This window comes from Anabas testudineus, chromosome 17, assembly GCF_900324465.2.
Source record: "Anabas testudineus chromosome 17, fAnaTes1.2, whole genome shotgun sequence".
Taxonomy (NCBI): Eukaryota; Metazoa; Chordata; class Actinopteri; order Anabantiformes; family Anabantidae; genus Anabas; species Anabas testudineus.
This window is the reverse complement of record NC_046626.1, coordinates 17,323,597-17,348,747: the sequence shown is the minus strand read 5'-3', so window position 1 is coordinate 17,348,747 and position 25,151 is coordinate 17,323,597. Positions and strand designations below refer to the sequence as shown.

General features: G+C 38.6%; 1 protein-coding gene across 6 annotated transcripts in view; it reads left to right on the top strand.

The window, feature by feature from the left end:
- Positions 1–25,151, top strand: part of LOC113171469 (piezo-type mechanosensitive ion channel component 2) — a 61,760-nt gene that overhangs the window by 19,648 nt on the left and 16,961 nt on the right. For 5 of the 6 annotated variants that reach the window (XM_033326408.1, XM_026373834.2, XM_026373836.2 and 2 more), the window contains exons 6-26: positions 838–1,102; positions 1,232–1,445; positions 4,084–4,258; positions 6,657–6,782; positions 7,351–7,386; positions 8,126–8,243; positions 9,335–9,516; positions 10,884–11,114; positions 11,532–11,652; positions 12,632–12,825; positions 13,481–13,629; positions 14,478–14,651; positions 17,155–17,444; positions 19,594–19,754; positions 20,780–20,956; positions 21,109–21,231; positions 21,397–21,597; positions 21,699–21,903; positions 22,216–22,305; positions 22,779–22,944; positions 24,840–25,083. In XM_033326408.1, the coding sequence (XP_033182299.1) occupies positions 838–1,102; positions 1,232–1,445; positions 4,084–4,258; positions 6,657–6,782; positions 7,351–7,386; positions 8,126–8,243; positions 9,335–9,516; positions 10,884–11,114; positions 11,532–11,652; positions 12,632–12,825; positions 13,481–13,629; positions 14,478–14,651; positions 17,155–17,444; positions 19,594–19,754; positions 20,780–20,956; positions 21,109–21,231; positions 21,397–21,597; positions 21,699–21,903; positions 22,216–22,305; positions 22,779–22,944; positions 24,840–25,083 (3,642 nt within the window). The remainder of the gene's footprint in view (positions 1–837; positions 1,103–1,231; positions 1,446–4,083; positions 4,259–6,656; positions 6,783–7,350; positions 7,387–8,125; positions 8,244–9,334; positions 9,517–10,883; positions 11,115–11,531; positions 11,653–12,631; positions 12,826–13,480; positions 13,630–14,477; positions 14,652–17,154; positions 17,445–19,593; positions 19,755–20,779; positions 20,957–21,108; positions 21,232–21,396; positions 21,598–21,698; positions 21,904–22,215; positions 22,306–22,778; positions 22,945–24,839; positions 25,084–25,151) is intronic. The other variant, XM_026373835.1, reaches the window with a different exon arrangement.

The following is a 25,151-nucleotide window of genomic DNA, read 5'->3' as shown; positions in this document are numbered from 1 at the left end:
CACAGCAGTAATAGATTACATTTAATTACATCTGGTATATGCAAACAAACAAATGCCACCTTATCACTACCAACATAATTATTTCGATTCAGCTCTTACTGTGATCACTTACTCAGCTCCAACATGGTAAATAAAGCAGTGAGCAGAGTGGAAAGTTGATGACAACCTCCATCCCCTGGCAAGTCCTCCAATCTCTTTATGACTCAGTGTTAATTAAATCCACATTCACTTTCGCTTCGTCTGTGCTGCTCGCGCTGGCACAGATGGCATTACTCGCCAGTACTGATTCATCTATGGATGATCCATTGTTGTCAGACTTTTATTTGAGCCATCTGAGCTGAAATCGACATTGGATTCAGATCAGGATTTCTACCATGTGCTACTTTACTTTTCTTTATAAATCACATTTGTCTATTGTATTGATACGTTTGGAGACGAAGGACACATAGTTGGTTTGATAGAGCAGCCAAAGAATAACTAGATAAGATCTCAAGCCAACAAGTGGTTCGAGAGGAAACATCTGCCAGTGGTCACTAATAATTTGAAGCAGCCACAGACGCCACATATGTTTATATCAGCTGTATTACACACAGTACATGTTGTAGTACGTCTAATACATACAGTGTTTGAATGGTTATAGTGGTAATACCTGTAGGAAATAGGTTTTCAGCACCATGGAGAGCTCTGACCTCCAAACTGCATCCATCAGTCAACACATTGAGTCATTTGGCAAGACGCTTTTATCCAAAGCGACTTACAATAGAGGTACAAGGCAAAATATCTAAGTCAAGGACAAGAACACTGAAATGAGTTTGTCCATTACAATCTGCTTTCAAGGAAGAAGAGGAGAAGCTGAGCCTGGACGACAACATCCTGCTGGAAGAGGACTCTGAAGCGGGGTACGAAGCCGAGGAGGACGAGGACGACGACGACATTTATGAGGAGGAGGAAGAAGACGAGGAGGAGGAGGAAGCGAAGGAGAGCACCAAGATGAAGATCCTGAGGCTTGTGGCAGAAGTTGCGTCCAAAGTGAAGGAGATCATTGGGAACCTGATCACCACTGCAGGGAAGGTGGTGGTTACCATCTTGCTGGGCATGACAGGTGAGTGTGCTGTTAATATCTTCCATTGAGCCCAGTGCAGATTTATAACCTTACCCTGGTACTGACGTCCAGAACCAGGGAAAGGGTAAAACCCTTTGGGTTCGTTATCCCCTGTTTTTGTATTTGCAGGCATAATGCAGCCTTCGTTGACCTCGGCTGTTTACTTCTTCATCTTCCTGTTCCTGTGCACATGGTGGTCCCTCTGCCGCACCTTCAACACGCTCCTCTTCAGCTGCATGTGTGTCCTGATTGCCATCTTCAGCGCTGGACACATCATCGTCATCTACCTCTACCAGTTCCAGTTCTTCCAGGAGTCCATCCCACCGGGGGACAACTACACCAGGTCAGAGACGTGGAGTTCAACTAAAATAACATCTGTAAAGTATACGTTAGCCACTTTTAAATGTAGATGCTGTAGATATAACTGCAGAATAAACTCCATTGGTACACTTACAGCTGCTCTTCACACAGATGGAGAAGAATCAGACCTTAGCAACAAAATACAAACTGTCTCCCAAACAACAGTGAGCTAAAGTTAAACTTACCAGGATGCCTTGTCTCTGTTGTGACTCTGATTGATCTTAGAAGTTGTATTTCTCCAGTTAAACAGCACAAGTCCACACTAATACTGTCTGCCTCCTTAATAATGTGAAAATACATGACGTGATGACAGAGCCCAGCAGCCAGAGCTCTTCTGGCTCTGTGATATTTATTGCACCCAAGCCACATTTGTTTAAACATTAATAAATATTTACTATTGTTACAAACAAGAAGGCAAAGGAAAAGGCAAACCGAGCTGCAGGGGAGATATATCAAACTCCTACTCACCGCACATCGATATCAGAAGCAGAGCTTTTAGGCTCTTCACTACGACCAGCGTTGTTTTATTATGCATGAGAAAGGAGACAATCAGCTGTCTGTGGCTGCAGTGGTGAAACGTTGTGGTTGGAGTTAAGCCACAGTGTTGCTCATATCGTAAACATGTTGGTCACAGCTGTGATGAATGTCGACTCACCAAGCTCATTGATGGACAACCTGGTATGCAGGTGATGCTGTTTATTTACTAATTAGAAAAAAGAACACGTCATGCTGCCACCTTAGATGTTTGACTAAAATTAATTTCTGCTATTTTAGTCCTAAAAATAATGATAAATATTGTCTTAAATATTTTCCTTAAACCACCGTTTTATGCTTCTCCACTGAGACAGGATAGTGGTAATATGAAAATTAGCTATAAATATGAAAATAATAAATGAAATAATTTCTGTGTGGAGCTGAGTTCTCTCTGTGCCCTTGGTGTTTCAAGGTTTTATCGATGATATGGTTTCTCCATTGAAAGCAGTGCTGCTGTGTGTGGCTATTTACAGCTATGTATAGCTGAAGCTGCCTTGGATAAACCTTGTGTCCTCCACACCCCTCTCCTGTGTCTGATGGCAGATAAGGTGTGATAATACTGCTGCACTGATGGGTTTCTTTTTAGGAAATCGTTAGAATTAATAGACCATCTAGGGTGTCGGTAATAGTTTATTTAGATGTGCACGCAGCTAATCAAGTAGGGGTTAGTAATAAAATGCTGCACTTGTATGCTGTCCAGCCTCCTACTGGATACTCTAAAATGATCTATTATTTGCTTTATTATTATTATTATTTCCTTTGCAGCACTGAGTGGGTTACAAACGGTGGACATCACAGTTTGGAAAGAAGCTGTTAATTTGTGTATTTAAAAGGCTAAATTTGGAAAGTTTGGCATGGCTCTGATTCGTTTTTTTTTTTTTTTTTTGGATGGTCTTTACACAAACAAGCAGACTACAGACTACTGTATTAGATCATGTGCTGATGTTCATGTTGACTTTCCACAGCGCTGAGGTATTTCTGTCTGCCCCTGTGTAAAAATGATAAAAGTAACATGCTGTCCTCTGCTCCTCGGCCTGTTTCCTCGCATCACAGGGAAAAACTTACGGCTGTAAATATGTGCAGCTTCCACTGGACAATAGGCCACCTCAGTGCCTGCCCTAATTGTGCTTGTTGACAGTGACTCGGCCTTGCCGTGGGGCCGGTGCTGAGTGAGACTGTTGAGAGGCCTGGCTTCCACTCTCCTTCCTGCCTCGCCGCCTTACAATGGAAGTACCCAGTCATGTGACCAGCGGGCCTTCCCCAGCTGGAAGAAGAAACCGTTCAGGAAGTGTGATGGGGTCAGAGGGCCATGTTGACTCCTCCACATGGCTTTGAAAGAAAAAACTCAGGAGGCCTCTAACTCAGTGTGGCTGTCACAGTTTGAATGGGATACGTCTGTGCACTTCCTGTTGAGAACACGACCCTTGTTCTGCTCAGAGGAAAAACTCTGAATCATGACACATCCTCTGTGGTATCAACAGATTTTTACATGAAGAATCCAGATTCCAAGGTTATAGGTTGTTGTCTAGGCAAGCATTCAAATCTTTAATTAAGTAACAGTGGTGAAAGTATCACCCAGAGGGTTAGGGATAGAAGGACAGCGGCTTGTGCTGCACGAAGTATTTTGATCCTTTTTTGTGGCATTTCAGACTGAAATGAAACAAATGCTGAAGGAAAAGAAATAAGTAATAAGTAAGTAAGTAAGCTTTTTGAAAATAATGAAACTAAGCAGATTATATTTTTATCCAGCCACATAATAATAATAATGTGTTTATTGACAAAGCTTTAAAACATGTTACATGCTTGAGTGAGGAAATCAATTTACCCTTTTATTTTTTTTTGAGCTGGAACACATGATCCATCTTGTTTTTACAGTTCCAGCAGCATGCACCCTCTAGTTTGATTGGTTACTCTTGAATGGTCCTGACACTTAGGTTGGTCGTCTCAGTAGCTATAACCTCCAAAGACGTGTGGCCTCTACAACAAAGTCTCAAATCTGAGAACAATAGACTGAGAGCACAAGGTCTTTTTAAGATTTTAGGTGTTATTCCCATAGTGCCTGTTCTTATCTTGTCCTGTCTCTACAGTGTATTCGGCATCTCCCCCATTATTCAGAGCAACTGCTCCAACACGTGGAAGCTCACCGTGCACCCGCAGCGTAAGTGGTACCACTTCGTGAATCCCATCATGCTGTTGATTCTCTACTACACCCTGGCCACGCTCATCCGCCTCTGGCTGCAGGAGCCGATCGATCAGCTGATGGTAAGGACAGCAGACCCAAATTCCGTTGCAGCACGTGAAAATAGAACTTTTTATTCTTTTATTTTTACATTTATTTTAAGTATGTGAAATATTTGACCATATGAATCATGACAGAAAAATAAAAAGCACTTATTTAACTTCAAAATAAATAAATAGATGATTCTAATTGATTTAAGTTGTGTGTCTTATTTACTGGAACATGCTGATACCTGAGGGAGGACTGGACGAAGTAGAGTAGTAGTAGTAGTAGATGGATTTCAAGTTTCATGTGCAATTAGCTTTACATAAACTGAAATGAATTAATAGTTTAATTGGTCAATATATCAATAATTATTTTGGTGCTTATATGGCTCCAGCTCCCATTAAAGTCAATCATTAGAAACATATTTTTATATACTGCGGTCAGTTCTACATATATTATATGTACTAGTTTTCTGTTATATTCTTTAAAAGTCTGAAATTTAACCCTGCAGATAGTAGAAAAAGTAGTAGAAGTAGCTCCTGTCATACAGAACTATTGCACAGTGATCTTAAAATAAGGGGAATAATGTAATAAAACATCACTTCCTTTAACAACATGTGCATGACTGGGATTATTCCTTCCTGGCCAAAACATTACAAGAAATGTTTTAGGTAAAAAATATAAGACCTTCTGCTTATTATTTGCTGTGATGTTGATCCAGGAACGTAGGATAAGATAATGCTTTATTCATCCTAGTGGGGGAAATTCAGGTGTTACAGCAGCTGAACGAAGGTTACTGAAAGAAATGACTCCCACCGCCTGCTACTGCAGGCAGTGAGTCGACATCAACCTGAGAGGTGTTTAGTTGAATTTAGCATACGACAGCTCTATACGGCTCCTTCCAGACAGAACTGAAATAGATCCAGATTGAATTAAATGAGCAGCCACGTGGCCTCGTGATCAGAGAAACTGTGGTGATGGAGGATTGCAGGATCATTGATCTCTGGATTTGTCCGTCGTAGCTCAGGTGTCATCTGAGACACTGTTTACGTAATAACTCACCACTTTTCTACTAGAAGACTAAAAACATGAGCTTGTAAATTCTGATCTTTATTCTTGATTCATTTTATTTAATTACTAGAATATTAAAAGACTTCAATAAATTTGTCTGTCTCGAAGTGAAAAAACAAGACTTCAGTTTATTTAAGGTTTAATTTGAAGTTGAATTTTTGGGCTTCAGCAGGTTGAATTAATCTGTAATCACTATAAATTACACTGAACGTTAAAATTAAAACTACAGTCAGACTTATGTTTTTATTGCTGATTTGCCTCATTTGTGCACAGGAACTATTATTTATTGACTCTTTAAATTTATGTGTTAATAAATAAATGTAGAGTCAGACTAACACAATGATCCACATCAAAAGCCTTTAATATTTTTACTTACAACACTTTATGAAGGAAATATTTTTGAAATAACAATTAAAAACAAAGATTTTAACCTGATGTTTTAGCAGTTCTGCAATAAGTTAAGTGCATAAAAAGATTGAGCATTGATAGAAGCTCAACTGTCATGAAACGTGTGAAACCATGGACTTGAAGAAGACCCCTGCTCCTGAACTCGGCCCCTCTTCCTTCACCTCAGAGCTTGTGGCTCAGCTTCTGTAATGGAGTTATAGATTAAGGTTTTTATAGAGGAGTCAATACGTCCCTGTAAACCTGCAGGGCTGTATGCATTATTGATCCCTCCACAGAGGGTGTGTGTGCGTGCGTTTTCACCTACGCTTACACTTTAGGAGATGCTAATATTAAAACATGATTATGACATAAATCAGCAGCTGACTGCTTTGTTCGATACTGAGGATAAAGACGAACCTCCTCATCAAGAAAAATCTCTACACACTGTGACCATTTCTTTTAATTTAATGCTTCATTTGTTTATTCTGCAGAAACTCATGACTTAAAACTGTCAAAATAAAATTCAGCAAAGACACGAAACGCAAGGAATCTGCATCTGACTGTGGACTGAAAAAACAATAACTAGCAAAAATATATTTAATAAAGAACAACACAGACTTTAACAAGCGTCTTAAGCTGTTATTGAGCATTATTTCGTTTTATTTATTTATGTTTTAATAATTATTTAGTTTGAGTTTCAGTTTCTAATACAGTAGTATTCTGTTGTGAAGCTATTTTTTACATTATATTATCCCACACTTTTGAATACAATAGAGGAATCAATGGTAATAAATGCTGATGATGTACAGTAAAAGGTCACTGTACTCACAAACTTCTCTTTTACACTAAACCTCGTTCAGTAGGAGCTGATTAAAACTTCTTGACGGTGTTATCTGTGCTGCACAGTAGTGAACTGAGGTCAAAGTCTGGTGTGGGAAAGAATACATCATCCAAACTTGTCTATCTGTGTTTTTTCAGGACGACAAGGACGGAGATATGTGTGAGGAGGAGGAGGAGGATCTGGCTGAAAACAGAGCAAATAACTCGGCCAATAGGAAGAGGCAGATGTGGTGGGAATCGCGCCAGGGCACCGATGAGAAAAACGTATGTGAGGGTTTAACACATGATGTAGAGAGGTGGTCGTGAAGTTAGAATCCTTGAACATGAATAGATGCTAAAGAAGAACATGATGGGGGATATTATTCTTGCACTTACTACAAACCCAATTAGCACAGTTCTTTGATGCACTCATACCTAATGTTGGCCTGGAACACTTGGATGGAAAAATCCTGTAATAATTAGAGATAACAAATCACTGACTGTTTATTAAACTGTAATAATATTATAGGATTATTTCATCAGGCTGTTTTCTCACCTTCGTAATAAACTCGTCATTGGAAAGATTTCAGCTAGAAATGCAAACACACACACTCTCTCATACACACTGACCTTGTTCCCACATCAAGGACTGTAGTCTGCCTCCACCGGCCACCTCCTGAGGTTTAAAAGCTTTTAGGATGTACACACACCGATGAATGATGGGCTCGATTTACAGAGTAGTGATGCTCAGCTTTGTTCCTGCTTATCAGCGACTATAAAGAACACAGAGGCCTTTGACTTCAGCAGCTCATCGATAACACACCTTGCCTTGTATGCTCTTTTCTCCTCCTAGCTCCTCTCCACCCAGGACGGCATCAGTACAACTGAGGTGGGGGCTTAAATCTGTGCATCTTACCCCCTACCCCACCCCTTTTATCCTTCAGTCTTGCTGCAACAAAATGGAAAAACTGCAAATTGCTTTACACACTCCACTAAAACCTGTGGTTCAGTTAGTCCAGAGATACAGTATAATAAAACTAAATCTGCTTTACACCAGGTTGAGGCGACACCTGATGAGCTAAGTGTTAAACTGCCTGTATCTGCACAGTTTTCAGTTTGTTCAAGTGGGTCTGAGCCTTAAAAATGGAAAATAAGAAAAGTTTAAGTTGAATATCTCTGTTTAATATTGAAACATATCACACAATAAGCTGTTTTTATACATACAGCTTTCAAAGAATAGGTTCCTATTTATTATACTTTTATTAAGAATCCACATCTGTAACCAGGAACTAAAGCTGCTGTCAAATAAATGTATTTTTTCTGAATGTGTTGCTTTGTCAAACTCAGACTGCTGAATTTTAAATAATTATTTGTGCAGTAACATCTGTTATCCACTTGTACAGCAGCTGAGAACAGTAAATCAAATAAAATAATTCTATTTATATGTTCGTTTTATGAAATACTTGCCTGGAGTTAACTCTAACTTCTAAATCACAGAATGTGCAGTGTTAAAAGTAGAAAAAGTTCCTGTACTGCAATAAAAAGTGTCCATTTACCAACACACACATGTACCAACTTCTGTTCCTCGTGTATGAAAATGTTATTTATAATTTCTGACTGATTTACAGCCTGTGCCCACCTCAAATGGGACATCGTTTGACTTTGTCACTGCTGCGAATGGACCAGTCCGTCTGGACCTGTACTCCACCCCCAAATATAAAATGGACCAGCCCACTGATGAAACAGGTGAGTTGTGTTTGATTACAGATTTCCTCGGTTAACACGTCACTGTGCGTTTTAGCATTTACATGCAGTAAACTAATAAATGGCAAATAAGACGCTGATGCAGCTGTAAACACTTTTACTTATTAAGGTCTATAGTTCTTCTATAGTTCTTTCTTTGCATGTCCATTAGTAGACAGTGCTGTGTAAAAAGATCAGATCTTACAGTTCCCTATAACTATGCCATGTGTTATAAATCATTTGTAACACATTTGTAGAAGTTAAATAGAACCATTATAATATTTAATATTTCACAGACTGTTTTTACTTTCCTTTTTATTGGATATGGTCATAATCACAGTACATTTAACAGTAGCTGAGTGAGGAATGTTACACATGTTTACAATGACAGATGCTTTGTTTTGATTGTCCAGTGTGGGAAGTAAGTATTGTCCTCAAGTACAATTCAGATTTACTTGAACTGTAGTAGTAGTAAGTAACTTTGTGCCACTTTTGCACCTCTACATTTCAAAGGAAAATATTTGATATTATATTTATCTGATAGCTTTAGTTACATTACAAAATATAGGCTTATAATAAAATTTTTAATCTGTAAACTATGCAAAATAACTAAGTTCCATCAGTTCACAGATTATTTGTTTCTTTTATTCAGTTGGTCCACCACTGCTTTTTTAAGTGTCATTGTAATTTACTTCTACCAGCATGCGTTACTGTCGTATGACTGTATTGACGCTTGTTGCACTTTCATTTTTCACTTTGTTGCTCCTGAATTGTCCTAAAGTGGCACTTGACTGATTTTTATGTGTCACACTCATTAATGGTCGTAAGGGAACTGTGAACACAGCTGTTTAATGTCATCTGCGGCTCTGGAGGAGCTTTATGAAGTCTGAGCAAATTACTCCAGGGGCATCAAAGCGTCTGACTGAATGTAAATGAGCATTTTGTTTTGGGCCGGGGAGACTAAAACTTTTTAACAAGCTTTTTCTCAAACTAGGGGCTGAAACTCTCGACCTAGGTCTTGTTTCACAGACCTGATTCTGTTCAGTCAGTGCAGGGAGTGCCTAACTTAGATTACTGTTTCTGTGTTAAACCAGAGAAAAAGGATGAGAGTGTATATGAAGTGTGTTTGCCTCCGGAGGACTCAGCGCTGGAGGGTGGGGAGGAGAAGTCTGAGGGAGGAGAGGAAGGGATGAAGAAGAGAGGAGTCGGTGCAATGGTCAAAGTCTTCCACTTCATCATGAAACAGAGCTACATCTGTGCTCTCATAGCCATGATGGTGAGTATTTGATGTAAGGTAGGAGCTAGCAGGAGCTAATTAAAGCTGTAATTTGCATAATGTGTCATTTAATCACTGTTATCTGTGCAAAAATGACTCTTAAGGTGGAGTTTTCTGTAAAACTTTACTTTAAAATCTCAAATCTCAATCTCTCCAGTTCAAATTAATTTCAACATGACATCAACGTAGATATATAACCAGAAAGTACAAGTACAACCAAACACCACCTCCACGATCAGCTGAGACTAAGATGGAAATGGACGTGGCCTTGAGCTGAGCAACAGGAGGAAACTGTGGTTGTACTGGGCAGCTTCTGTTGCTGAATGTGTGTCAGAGTATTACTAAAGAGAAAAGACCATCTGTTCTCAGTTTAAACATTCCTGGATGAGTCACTGTTAAAAACTGAGTTACAGCGGTGTGATTATGATTTGTTAAGACACAGATGCTCTATTTTATTAACTGGTTATTTCTTTGAATGCATTTTATCTTAAACATCACACCACATCACATCCCCCACTCTCATGATGATACTAAAGGGTTCAAATTACTGATGTGAGGTTTTACAGCCAAAACTTTTTAGTCCGATTCCAGTATTTAAAGTTTTTTTTCTCCATGATTTACTATATTGTACTTTCAGCTGTGTGGAGATACTTATAGTGTGATTTTCATTTTGATAAATAAGAAATTGTCATGTTTTATTTTATAGTTAATAATAATTTGCTTCCTGGATAATACCATTCAAAACACAAAAAATACAGTCACATACAAAAAGAATAAATAAATGAGTATTGTATTGTATTTATACTTTCCAATAACACAACAAAGTTCAAAACTTGCCTTTGTTTTTTCATTAAATCTATTTTTTGTTAACAACAATGGCATAATTCAATTCTCTAAATGTATTTTTTTATGTCTTGGGATGTTGTGTTGTGTTTTTAAAATCCTGGCTGCAGACCTGCTCTGCTCAAAGTATTTATCATTTTTATTGTGTAGGAACTATAATCCAGGTCTGTGGTTATAGTGCAAACTGACTATAGGTGGGAAAACTGCACATCGGTTTTTATTCAAAGCATTACAGGATAAAGAAACAACAGGACTGAACAAATCCATGACGCCTCTATAGAAGCAGATAACATTTATGTGTGTGGTGCAGAGCAAGAAACCCAAACAACTGTGTTATGATTGTGTATTTCTGCTTCATGTCATAAGCCGTGCTGAGCTTCTTTAAGTGAGTTGAGTGAACACTGATTAGAAACAGCCGAAATTCGGACCACAAATAGTTTCATTCTTTCATTCAATCTTCATCAGCAGCAAAATTGCAGCATTTGTTTTGAATTTCCTGTGATTTTATTTTATTTTTTCTTCAGGCGTGGAGCATCACGTACGTCAGCTGGCTGACGTTTGTCTTCCTCATGTGGTCGTGCATGCTGTGGATGGTGAAGGATCGGAGACGCTACGCAATGCTGTCTTCGCCCTTTATGGTGGCTTATGGAAACCTGCTGATAGTCCTACAGTACATTTGGACGTTTGAGAACATGACTTACATCTCTGGGCTCTTTGTCGAGAAGAAAAACCCTTTCCACTCGCTTTCATCAAAGGTTTGGCAGCTAAAATGTACATTTTGACATTTGCCATGCATGTCTGTTTATTTTAAATCCATATGTCTTTAAAAGTGACCTTTTAAATGTTTAAATGAACTTGACCTAATTTTATCTACAGTACTGATGTATAAAACCAGGCCTGCCAGTGTTTAAGATGTATTTTATCATCTGTGCTCCTGCAATTATAGTTCACACCTGGGTCAAATGTTTAAAGTCAGATGAGTGCAGCCTGCATGCCTGAAAGTTTACACAGTTCGTTTCAAGTTTAGAAACTTCTGATTTACATATCTCCTTGTGTTGTTTTGGCCACCCGCATTGTGCTCTCAGCATTTTAAACTAGATGGAAACAATTTATTAGTTCATCGCTTCTTGTTTCTCATCTCTTTGTCTAAACATCTTATTTAATGCATGTAGGTCCTGTGTCTGCTGAGCTTCTGGCTGCTACTAAGGCAAACACTCACAGAGAGACGGGAAAAACAAAAGGAAGACAGTGCTGGTCTCTCAGATGTTCATGTGGAAGATCAGAGGAAGGAGGGTAAGACCTGGACTCTAATTTCATTTAATTACTGTAGAAATAACATTTAGTGTAAGTTCCAGTATCAGTAAATGGAAGCTACTGATCAGGTTTCTGAATTGACACATAACAATATGGGTTCAATTATGAGTGTGTCTGAGGAGTTCTGTCATTGATCTGATTGATTTTTGGGTGGTGAATAGAGTTTTATGCTTTTGGTGGGAAACCTTTGACTTTATTTCCGTTTGTTTACCCTGAACATCTTATAGTCTTTTAGTTTATGTTTTTTACAATCAGGAAAAAAAATTGGTACAGTAGCTTATCCACCTTTTTCTTCAGGAGGGCAAATAAGTTTTATTTCCTTTCTAATGACAAACTCCAGGATCAGACTCAGCATTTTTTTAAACAATTTAAGGTATTTATTCATCATCTTCTTGGCTGTCTAAGGATCTTCTCTGATGTTCCATTTATGTTGGATTTAGAGACCTTAAAACCTTTGCAACTTTTTATGTACGTATTTAAAATTTTCCCTTCTCTTTAGTCACTATAAGCAGTATATTGTATATTATTATTATAATTTATTACAGGAAACATATAAGCAGATATACACCGCCCATCTAAAACACACACAGACACATCCTGTGGTCGTGGAAAAGATGTTAATCTGTTTCAGAAGAGTCAGATTATTGACATCAAACAAAGAAAACATCTAAGGATGAATGATGATACTATCAAAACTGGGTTAAGTACTGTCCAGTAGAAGAAGGATATGTGATCTGATGAGTCCAGATTGACCCTGTTCCAACAAACAACAAATCTGAAATATGATAAAGTAATAGTTATCTGTCTTTGGATCTATGTATAATCATATTATAATGTGCTACAGTGTGTTATAAACTTTTTAATGTGTTATTTTCTCCTTCGGTTTCCTACTGCTACTCTGCATCTCCTACATAGCACATTTTGGTGCCGTTTTCTGATTTGCTCTTGTGTTTTATAGAGGAGGAGGACTCTGAGGAGGGAGGAGAGCAGGACATCATGCACGTTCTGGGCAACATGGTCATGGCTATGCTGGTCAAGTACTGGATCTACATCTGTGGGGGCATGTTCTTCTTTGTCAGCTTTGAGGGAACCATCGTCATGTACAAGATTATCTACATGATGATGTTCCTCTCCTGTGTGGCGCTCTACCAGGTAACAAATATACAACTGTATGAGAGCTGTAAGGTCGGTTGTTAACAAATTAAAAGATCTTGGTTACTCTACTTACACTCATCTCTCCTATACTGAATTATGTCACAGACATATGGGAATTTGAACTGAAAAACCTCCATCAAAATGCTACAGATGTTTCACCTCTCCCAGACGTAGTTCTGTGTGAGCCGCAGCTCTCTTGATGATGAGGTGGTCAGGGTCTGGTCTGAAACCAAACCATAGATTTGATCTTGTAAAATCGTGATGCCATTGTTTTTGTTTTTCTGATTATACACTATATTATTTAATTATTTTCAATATTTTCCTCGGTTACTGTTTGTATTTGCCAACAACTAATACCACAGCTGGGTCAAAACTATGTTAGACATATCTGATATGGGAAACTTAGCTTGTCTATAGTTTCTGAATTCAATTTCCTAAAGACAGAAGGTGCTGACAATTTTACGAGTACCATAAAGTTTGTGTACAGCAGCCTAATAATCCACAGTGTTTCCTGACTGTTTTATAACCTCAGTCACAGTAAAACAGAGCAGTCATCCTAAATCCACATGTCCTCTGTGTTTTATTCAGTGAATTATTCAGTCAGATAATTTACAACCTGTGCGAAACAATAATCACTATTATTCTTGTCAAGGTGCACTACGAGTGGTGGCGAAGGATCCTGAAGTACTTCTGGATGTCTGTGGTGATGTACACGATGCTGGTCCTCACCCTGGTCTACACCTTCCAGTTTAACAACTCATTTCACTTTTGGAACAAAGTGTTGGGAATGGACAAAAACGGGTGAGAAGCATGTAACTGACTCACTACTAGTCTTTTCTCTCAGGGAAGAACCAGAATAGTCATAAAGCTTTCCTACAGTTTCAAAGAATCTGTTTTGATGGTGGTGCAGCTCTACTGTGGGACAGTAAACAGCTCCACAGCTTTAGAGCATTTACAGCAAACGCATGAACCCCTTGAGCTTTAATCTAGACTTTGGAAGAAGGATAATATCTGGTCAAAGGGCCAAAGGGCCCTGGAGGGTGTGTGGAGCTGTAGAAGGTCAGTGAGGTGGGAAGGTGCTGACCCAGTAAGTGAAAACAAACAATAAAACTTTCAAATCAATTCTGTAGTAGAACCAGAAACAGTGGAGAGATGCTGCAATGTTTACGAGCTGCTGCCGGGAGCTTAGCAGTTTTGTCCCAGCTGCAGACGAGCCAGTGAAAACTCACTGATTTCCTTCTCTATGTAAAGGGAATAATAGTAAAAGTCAAGACGGGATGAAATAAAGTCATGGATACATTTTTAAAATCTAGAAATGAGAGAAAAGATTTGACTCTCAAAAGAAGCTGGATTTGACGACTCTGCTTATTTCTTTATCAAATTTGAATCCCCTGTCGAATCTCATTCCCAGTTGGGAAAAATAAAATAAACTGTGTAAAAATGTTTTTACTAGGTTTCAGTTATTTTCAAGTACTTATCAGGTAACATGTTGCTTATTTTTTGTGTTGTTTAGATTGTATGCAGCAGCAATGATTCAGTTTTAACCTTTAACTATTAAAATAGTTTTGACTTATTGTTAATCTTCACATCTTTACTTATAAATAAATCTAATATCAAGTCTCTTTTTATTTTGGTTTCCCCCTGTGCAGCTTAAAGGACCTGGGTCTGGAGCAGTTTAGTCTGGCCAAGCTTTTTACCAGGATTTTCATCCCCACTTCTTTCCTGCTGGCTTGTATCCTCCACCTGCACTATTTCCACGACCGCTTTCTCCAGCTCACCGACCTCCAGGCTGTAGTGGCCAAAGAGGAGAGCACTATTTACAGGTGAGACTCTTGTTGTTTCTTTGACCCCAACTGCAGTGTCTCCAAAAAGCAGGTTTCTTTCAAATTCAAGCAGACTGCACAGTTTCAACGAAATACTGATGAACGGAAAAAGTTATAGAACTGGGATTGAGAACACGTCCTCAGTGGTGATCTCATGACATTTTCCTCATTTAACTGCTTTGTCTGTAAAATGTTATTTTATTATTCCACCCAAATTATTCCACCATCCATCATCTTCTGTCTTTGTTTTGTGTGAAAATGATATGATCCTTATTTTGTCAAAGCAACAGTTTAAAACCCATAAAGATTCAGTTTGTGATTGAAGATGTCAGAATATTAGTAAATATTCATGTATGAGAAGATGGAAGACTTGAATTTTTTGACACTTTTGCTTAAAAAAATACTTATTATAGTTTTTAAATGCAAGTTGCAGATAATCATTGAGTTTGATATGAGAACTGTATGTGCATAAGCATTCAAATTCAAAAACCTATGAATGAATAATAAGTTATTTTTACAAGAGATGATGAGAAATAAAGTAGAACTTAGTTGAATGCGGGTAAACCTTCATCCTTTTCCATCACTGTGCTGGATAATCGCACTTCCACACCCTTTTTAAAAACCCATTTCAACCATTGTTCTCGCCATTCATCTGTCGTCGTGAGCTTTGTTGTGCAGCTCTTAAATTAAACACACCACAGACTGTGAACATTTTCACTGTGTTTAATTTTATTGTCGCGTTGTTGTGGATTTTCCGTCATTTCGCTGCTGCTTGCTCAGCTCATCTCCGCTCTGCTTCTCTCTGTGACCTGCTGCCATCCTTTTCTCACAGCCACGCTAAAGTCAATGGGCGTGTCTATCTGATCATGAATAGGTGGGTATCTGCTTGCTTTCTGTGGCATCCATCACCATCCCTGTTCACTAATACTTTCTCTTTCCACTGTTGGCATATTTTAACATTTCAAAGTTCTTTTTCAGGTTTTGTATTTTTGCCTGTAGCCTTCTCGTGTTGGGTTCTGACCTTTAACCCCCCACTCCCTCTAAATCCAGCCCTTATTTCAGTACATCCTACTATTTCTCCCAAATCTTGTCTAACTTTTACAGATAACATCTTCCCCAAGCATGTTTAAAAAAAGCAATAGTTGTTCTTCCCTTCCAGTATATCCTGCCCTGATCCACACCCCCTCTGTGCAATGAGTCCAAGAAAACGATCCCCTTACCACAGGAACCTTCTGACCACTGTTCATGTGTTTTAATAAAACCATGTGGATATAAAGTGATTTCAATCTGTACATGTCGGTTTCTCTTCTCACTGTTCATCTTGACTGTTTGTGTAACTTCATTGTTCTGAGCAGCATCAAGCAAAAAATTCCTACTCAACAGAGCAAGTAAGTGTGACCACTGGAAAAACAAAATGCTCGTCTTGCTATGCGGTTCATGCAAGCCAAACTTGACCTTTGACCTCACTCCATTGCCTGAGTGGACTTTAAAGTGTTAATGCCTCATTTCAGCTGTTACCATGTATCTGTTGCAAGAAGACGTCTCCTCAAAATAGATGGTTTTAAAGAATGCAGAAGGAATGTGCACTGCTTGTTTGTTGTAATGCCTGATGGACAAATAGCTGATGATTCCCATCCTGACATTTGCATCATTTTCCTTTTGCGAATCACGCGGACCGTGTCTGAGTGTGTTGTATTTATATGCTTATGAGGACAAAACCCCTTCAAAAATATAGGAATGTGAATAAAACCTCTTAAAATGTGTTATTACTGTCAGATTAGAAAGTAATGTCTTTAAAGTATGTTGTATGTTAAAAGACTAATCATGTTTTCAATTAGCTCTGTTAAAATGGCGACTTTTCAAGGAATTTGAGGCATATCTGTTGTCCCTACATTGTCTCTAAAGGCTTAAAAAGCTCAAAACTTAAAGTAAATACAGAAAAAGACGCTGACAGGGTCAAATGTTTATACACACTTAAAGTAATAACATCCAAAATAGGGGCCAAAAGTGCTCAAGTCTTCACAGGGTAATGGTTTCAATTGGGCAAGAAAAATAAAACTGAACTATAAGACAACCATTTATATAGTAAACAAAAAGACCATCCAGCAGGCAGTGGGAGAAAAAGGCTCTGTAACAACCACTGCATCAGCAAAATATAAAACAACCAGCATGATAACAATAGGACAGTTCAGTGAAGGAGCTGAGCTCTTATAGCAGATGGTTAAACATCTGCTGTGTGGAAGAAGCAGCTTCTACTGTGAGAACTAATTTACTTAATAATTAGAAGTTATAAACATCAGCTCTTATCAAAATCTAAGTCAGGAGACCTTTTACATTAGGAGGAGAATGGTTGTTGGGTGATAAACTAATGTAGAGATCCACAAGTTAAACAAGTCTTTAGGAAAAAGACTGTAAAAAGTCCTCAAAAGTGTAGAAATCACATGTATGTCTGAGTCCACATGCACGTGTCTTTGTGTTTAATAATTTTCTTACATGTGTTCAGACTGGTGCACCAGGACGGCAGCCTGGCAGACCTCACCATGCTCAGCGCCAGCTCGGTGGACGCAGCGCTGCCCAGAGAGGACGAGGAGCAGGAGAAGGAGCAGGAAGAGCAGCCCGGGCGGTGGGGGACGGAGAGCGAGAAGGAGCAGGCGCTTGTGGTGGTGATGGAGGACACGGATAAGACTGGGGAGAAGCCCAAGAGCCTCTCTGACCCGCGGCAGTCCAGCACAGAGGAGAGCCACCACTGCAGTGCGGGGACCGAGCCTGAGCCGAGCACAGAGCAGAGCTCAGGTACTAAACCACAAACCTCAGTGAAATACTGTAGAGCTGCAACAAACACCTGTTTTCATCATTAATACATCTGTTGACTATTTTATGATTTATGATTTTTATTAAGCTTTTAGGTAATAAAATGTTAAAATGGCCCCAAATAGCCCCAGACGTTGTAAAAATACCTCCATGTTATCAAACCTCCCTTTTAAGATCAGTGTTGGGCATAAAATAACTATTAAATTATAAACTGAATAATTGTCTGTCTCAACGATTTTAAATCAATGTTGGTTTTCTTAAAGCACGAGTAATTAAAGCACAAAACCGTTTGGAGAACTGGTGTCCCAGTGGTTTGTATTTCTAATATAACACAAACGCATACAGAGCTGATAGTAGAACAATAACGCGGAACTTCAGAGGTTCTAATCAGACATAGAAGTCTGGAAAGGACTGGGAAAACTATACTTTTCTTCAGAGTAAGTTTTTGCACACCAAATAAAAGGAAAATGCTCTTTATACCTGCAAGAATGTAGCATTTAAAGCAAGTTTATGTTTTGATTTTCTACGTTGAATGTAAAGAAAGATGATTTTATTACTGTTAAACAGCAGATGAAAGGGCTGTGAGGCTGCTCACACAGTTGTAGACAGTAAAGACACTAAAACCCTTTCCCTCAGGTCTGATCTCAGCCTGTGGCTCTTCAATCTGTTTGGAGACAAACTGCATGCTGCTTACAGTCTTTCAAGATCCAAACTCTGCTGGAGAACTATCTGCTCGCTAAGCCAGCCGTTATTCATCCCGAGCAAAGTTGTAAAAATTTGTTATGTTGCAGATTTTTGGGTTCAGCGAGATTTATCCTCCAGTTTTCTGTTCTGACGCAGCATGTAGCTCAAGTGCTCACCCGTTATGTCTTCCTGCGAGCGCCTGCTGAAGCTGCACCATTTACACTGTCACGCTGCTCTTAAATTATAATGTTGTTTATATACACAGAAAATAGGTGATAAAACACAAGCCTGCAGGGCCTCTCGGTTTATAATGAGCTGCAGGCTATATGAGCTATAAGCTCTCTCAGACTTTCTAATCCAAACAATGAGGCCTCTATTAAAACCTGGAATAATATACCTTTTATAATAACATAAACTCACCATGCATGACTTTGGTTTTTATATTCTTTGTGAGAATATAAACCTAATATTCTCAGGCTTCGTTCTCAGCTATCAAAGCAACAGTTAATACAGATTTTTACAGATGTTTCCATTTATTTGACAAATGACCCATGGGAAAAATACATCAAACTAACTTTTAATAGCTTTGGTGTACATACAAAACACATTTACTTTTTAAATTGACAGTTTTTATCTGGAATTACAATGGTAAACATCTTTAAACCTCATTAATGTGTTTGCATGTTGTAAATGAATTATAGGGCTGCAACTTGATTCATCCACAGACGATTTTCTGTATTATTTTAAAATCATTAAGTCTGTAAATATCATTTATCGACTAAAAAAGGTCCAAGATAGTGTTTTGTTTTGTTTTGTTTGACCGATAGATAAACTCTTACAGGACAATGTAATTTAACTTTGTGAAGATGGACCCACTGAATTATTCCAATTTATGCTTTTCAATAATTTTTTTATTTAATTCCTGATTAACAGCCGCTTATGTGGTTAAACGTGTCTCTGGTGACATCAAGATGCAGCTTTATCAATCTTTAATGCATTACATCTAATGTGACTTCAATCAAATCTTTCAGGGTTTTTTTTTTTTTTTGTGTTTTAAGAAACACATGAGAAAAAGTACAGTTTAGGAAATATTTTGTGTTTTATCTATCAATGCAGCTTTTTCTCCAAAAGTTTCTTTTTTAGTTGAGCCTTTAATGCTAATTATTAAATCTAGCGTTCTGGCACAATAAACAGCCACCTACTGCATGGCACAGATAATAAGACCTAAGACATGTTAGATTATGACATTTAAAATAAAATAAAAAGAGAGATTGAATCTTCTTCTTCTTTCTTGTGAACTGAAACACACATAAGCCAGTGGTTAGATAACTATCAACGTATTGCTGTAATTAAGTGGTAACACCTAGAAACACTTTCCATTTGCCCCTCTTCAGTCTTGTTGGTCTTTCCATTCAAGTGTGTCTGGTTTTTATCACTTCTTCTTCAGACCTGAAGAACAAATGGCACCTGGTGGTTGACCGTCTCACCGTCCTCTTCCTCAAGTTCCTGGAGTATTTCCACAAGCTTCAGCTGTTCATCTGGTGGTTACTGGAGATCCACATCATCAAGATTGTGTCCTGCTACATTGTTTTGGTCTCTCTCAAAGAGGTATGAAACACCGACAGCGACCAGATGTTACAGTGATTAAAAGTATGTGAAGAAAAATAATGTTTACATTTGTTGATCTGTTGTTGCTGCTGTTCTTCAGCTCCATTGACCTCTAAATGTTTTTTACCTAATTTCCTGTTTCATTAAACATTTACATAACTAATTTTTTTGTGGTCCAGCGTTATATTACATCCATGCTTCCATGCTGCTTCTTTTTCTTCTTCTGTGTTGGCCTGTTACCTCGATCCCTTCATTTGTGGAATTGTGTGAAAACATTGGCAGGACTCTGAATCAAGTCACATGTGTGGATGTGCACGCATGCTCCAAAAAAAATTTTCCAGCCCAGAAGCTGTATAAATAAGGTTGAGTTACTGAGCCAACTCCAGCCATTTCTGAAAGGAACCAGGTTTGTCTACAACCTCACAGACTAGACAGATAATAATCTGGGCAAACTGTAGTAGCTGTTCAAGTTTCTCTTGGGAAGGGTGGGGGGGGTTCTTGATCTGAGTTTTTTGGCATCAGACTTTTTAAAAACTGGAACAAACTAAGTTTATTTCTGAATAAACTCAGGCTCATTAAAACTTTTCTAGACTTTGATTTATGTGATATCAACAGTGTTGCTTGACCTCAGATTTTTTTATATTACTTTTTCTTATCTTTCGGTTTTTTAAGTTTGTCCTAGAACAATATTCAGGTCCTTGTATCAGGGGACAAAATCATTGTTCTACATTCATCTGTATATTTACACTAATATGATGAGTCCTGAATATTGAGCTGAAGTGAAATGAGACTAACAAAAAGACGGAATTCTGTGCTAAGAAAACTGCAACCTACCTACTTTAATATATTTTTACACAGAATTACTGGACTGCATAGGACCTTTAGGGGACAAGCAGGAGGAATGGTTACAGCAAGCAATACTGTTGTACTAAGTAACTAAGTAGTACTTAGAGGAAAAGGAGGCTTTACAACTTTATTTGAGCTGTTTATTTTTCTCCTCATCATCTGTATTGTCGTCTGTGCAGGTGTCTTTACTCAACTATGTGTTCCTGGTCTCCTGGGCCTTCGCGCTGCCTTATAGTCACTTTCGGCCTCTCGCTTCCAGTGTTTGCACCGTGTGGACATGTGTCATCATTGTATGTAAAATGTTGTACCAGCTGAAATCTATAGACCCCCCATCTTACTCCAAGAACTGCTCTGAGGTAATTATTAACCACATTTGAATGATATTAAGTTTTTAGTGACAAGTTCGGTTTCTCCTGACTACAGATTTAGATCCTTTTATTTCATGGTAAATATCACTTCTGGGAAGGAATGGCACAGAAAACACTTTTACATATTTCTTTATCTACAGCTAGTGAATATCTCAATGCTACGCAGTGATGAGATGAAGGAGTCTTTGCTCTATAAGGAGCCTGTGGATCCAGCCAATTGGGTGGGCCTGCAAAAGTCTGACGACCTGCTGGGCTACCTCACGGTGAGAACTGGAAATAATCATTAGCTCAAGAAGTGCATGTTGTTAATCAGAAAGGGAACCCATGTTATATTCATAATTAGAAATGTGGGCATCAAAACAACTTGAATATCTCTTTATTTTACATATTTAGTACGATAAATGTCCTCTCTGTTACCATTTGTGCAGAACAACCTCCTGATGTTGGCTCTCCTAGCATTTGAGATCACCATCTACCGTCATCAGCAATTCTTCAGACTGAGGAACAAACTGTCGCCTCCCGCGGCTCAGATCATCTTCCACGATATCACAAGGCAGCACCTGGACATCGGCATCATCCACTTCGTCAAATATTTCATTAATTACTTCTTCTATAAGTTTGGACTTGAGGTACTAGAGTGCGGAGAAGTGGGAATAGAGAAAAATGTGTTTTGATTTAAAGAAACTAAAGTATATCTGTGCATCATGTGGTTGTTCTGTGTTTCCCACAGACATGTCTACTGCTGGGGGTCAATGTCATCGGGCAGCGTATGGATTTCTATGCGATGCTTCATGCCTTTGCTCTAATAGCCGTCATGTATAGACGGAGGAGGAAAGCTATTGCTGAAATCTGGCCCAAGTATTGCTGCTTCTTAGCCTGCATGCTGACCTTTCAGTACCTGGTCTGCATCGGGATCCCACCTGCAGCCTGTAAAGGTTTGTGACTTTGACTTGCCGTCAGATTGTACTTAACAGACACAGAAAGGTGATGACCTGAATTTGTTATAAAACGAATGTTTGTTCACAAAATACATTTGTAAAACTTATATAAATATCTTGCTTTCGAGTTTAATTTAATTTCACATGACTTAAAATAATATACTGTATCATCAAATGGTCACGTAAAAGGTGTTCATCTTGTCTTTGTGCAGTGTCTCTCTGTCAAAGCCCTAATTGCCACAAATAATACGGATATTTTATTGTTGTTATTGTGTGTTTAATCCTAATGGTGCATCTCTTATATTTCAGACTATCCCTGGACTACTACAGACACCAATGTGGTCAAGTGGCTCTATATTCCAGATTTCCGCAGCAGGCCCAATCCATTGTTCCTCATCTGTACGTTTTTTTCGTTAAACAAGATTATTTTAAAAAAGTAAAAGCCAGTAGGAGCTGCTGTTAACCATCTAAAATATTGTTTTTATTTTAATCTGCAACAGTTATCATATTTTATAACCTTTTGAAGCACAGAAACAGGAACTAGATTTACTTTCAAACCTCCATCTTGTAGAGATATAAAGTAGCGTAAAATACCTGAGAAGTGTTTCTCATAAGCAGTAGTTGAGTAAATGAATTTATTGACATTTGACCACAAAAACAGTAAAGTCTGACGTATTAAATCGAAACCAGTCAAATTCTGTTCTATTATTTTATCTTTGTTGGCATCAGAGGTAAAAAATGTGTTCTTTGAATCTTTAATGTCTAAAATAAAACAGTTGCATATTATAATAAATGTCTAATGCTGTTGTGATAATAAAACATACTGATAAATTCATTCTAATATAGAAATTACTATCTCTCCTCTTTTCTAGATGACTTCATGTTGCTGCTCTGTGCCTCTCTTCAGAGGCAGATTTTTGAAGATGAGAACAAGGCGGCGGTCCGTCTCATGGCCGGAGACAACGTGGAGATCTGCAGAGACCTGGATGCAGCTTCCTTTAGCGTCCACAACCCCGTCCCGGACTTCATCCACTGCAGGTACAACAGCTAACGTTAAACTACATTCACACTGCAGCAGGAAGTTTCTCATGCCTCTGATGGTACACGTCGATGGATCCCATACTTGTATTTCAGCGTTTAAATTAGATTTGACATTAGATTCAAACAGTTGTCATAATTTTGGTGTCATTGGAGCTTGACTGAAGCAGCATTAACACAGAGGACGGGAGCGCACAGAAATGGAAAGGAAGTGAAGTAGCCAGCTTAATTGATGCTTAACGATGTTAGATGCTTACATTAAAACTGAAACAAATTCAAAACAAGTGGAGTTATTGTATGGTATATTACAAACTTACATTACTTCTTATAATATAAGTAAATATCCAGAACATCAGATAGGAGCAGTACATTGGAATTAAGCCTTCTAATCTGTGGTGTCATTTTATTATTTCAAGAGGCTAACTATTTTCTGTGGCGTTATAACTTGTGTCTATAGCAAACAATGGGGATTAAAAACAAACCTTGGTTAAATTAGCAATGAAAACTTGTGTATCCTTCTCTCTACCACCTCTGTGATAACTCCCAGTAAAACACTTACTGTACCCATCTATTTAGCCATCTCTCCTCTACTGAGATGAGTAGAAAATGTGCCGTACTTGGCTGCTAACAGTGTAGAAATCACGTGGGGTGGTGCTGAATAACGATATACTCACTCAGCAAATCCTTTATCCTAAATGAATAAGAGAGGAAAAAACCAACAGATGACAGTAGCTCATGTCGGTAGCTTAATGGGAGATATTATTCAATATATACCTTATCTTGGAGGTATATATTGAATACACACTGTATACATAATTCAGATTTTTGGCTGTTGTCCCATATTTGAATGTGGAGCTGGATCCTGAAAAAAACTGAGAGGTTCTGAGAGGCAGGGAAAAAAGAGAGGGAGAGTTCGAAAGACAGCAAGAGCATCCTGACCTGTCCACAGTCATTGATTATATGCTCTTCACATTCCACTGTTTTGATGCTCAAAGTGGACAAGTCTTTTATTAACGCACTCTGTGTCCATCAACAATCCCTAGTAGAGAGAAAGGGAGCTGTACAGCCCGTCTGTCCACGCCACAGCAGCTCTGCACTTATTCCATCGTTTCCCTCCAGGATCGAATTACGGATACGGGGTGGGGGAGAAATCCATAATCCACAAAAACACTCTGTCCGTCACTCCATGACTCAGACGCTTTTGCCCTGTACTCTAACTCAATAAATAGCTTTTAAGTATGGAAAAGGTATTTTCTCCCCCTGATGAAGAAGGACACTCACTCAGCTATTCCGGCCCATCAACGCATCCTCCGATCCCACTTCATCAGACCCTCTTCCTAAAGAGTGCAGCTGTTGCAGCTGTGGTCCCATGTTTTCCCCAGGTCTATCATATTAACGCACCTTGCTTCCTATGTTTTCACTCTACACATGCTTTTAGCATGTTGGACAACAACAGGACATGCAGTAGTGGATATACCTGAGCTGAGTGACAGGAGTCAGGTTTCACTTCTGGTTCCCATTCATTGATCAGAGTCTTACCAGTGTCCTGACACTAAGTGATACCCTAAGTGTTATTGATGTGGCGGACACAGCAACAGAATGAGCTGAAATGTTGTTTTGACTTTTATTATGTGGTTGACATGCATCATTATTAGCAACCTAGTAACCTTTGTACTTCCAATATCACCTAGGGTTTTATTAAATCATCAACATCTTGGAACAGTAAAGCTGCCGGGCTCATTACCTGCACTCTCACACACGTTCTCTTACAACAAATAAATATGACTTTTCCAGGATATTGTATAAATAGAAGGTGGAGAGATGGGAGGTAGGTGAACATCTGTGTCGCCATTTCAGAACAGTGGAAGCTGATTAACTTATTCCTCTCTCTCCAGGTCGTACCTCGACATGCTGAAGGTCATCATGTTCAGCTACCTCTTCTGGTTTGTCCTCACCATCATCTTCATCACAGGAACGACGCGTATCAGCGTCTTCTGTATGGGATACCTGGTGGCTTGCTTCTACTTCCTGCTCTTTGGCGGAGAGTTGTTGCTGAAGCCAATCAAGAAGATCTTGCACTACTGGGACTTTCTGATCGCCTACAACATCTTTGTAATCACCATGAAGAACATTTTATCTGTGAGTAAAGTGTTGATGGTAGAATATGATATATATATATATATATATATATATATATATATATATAT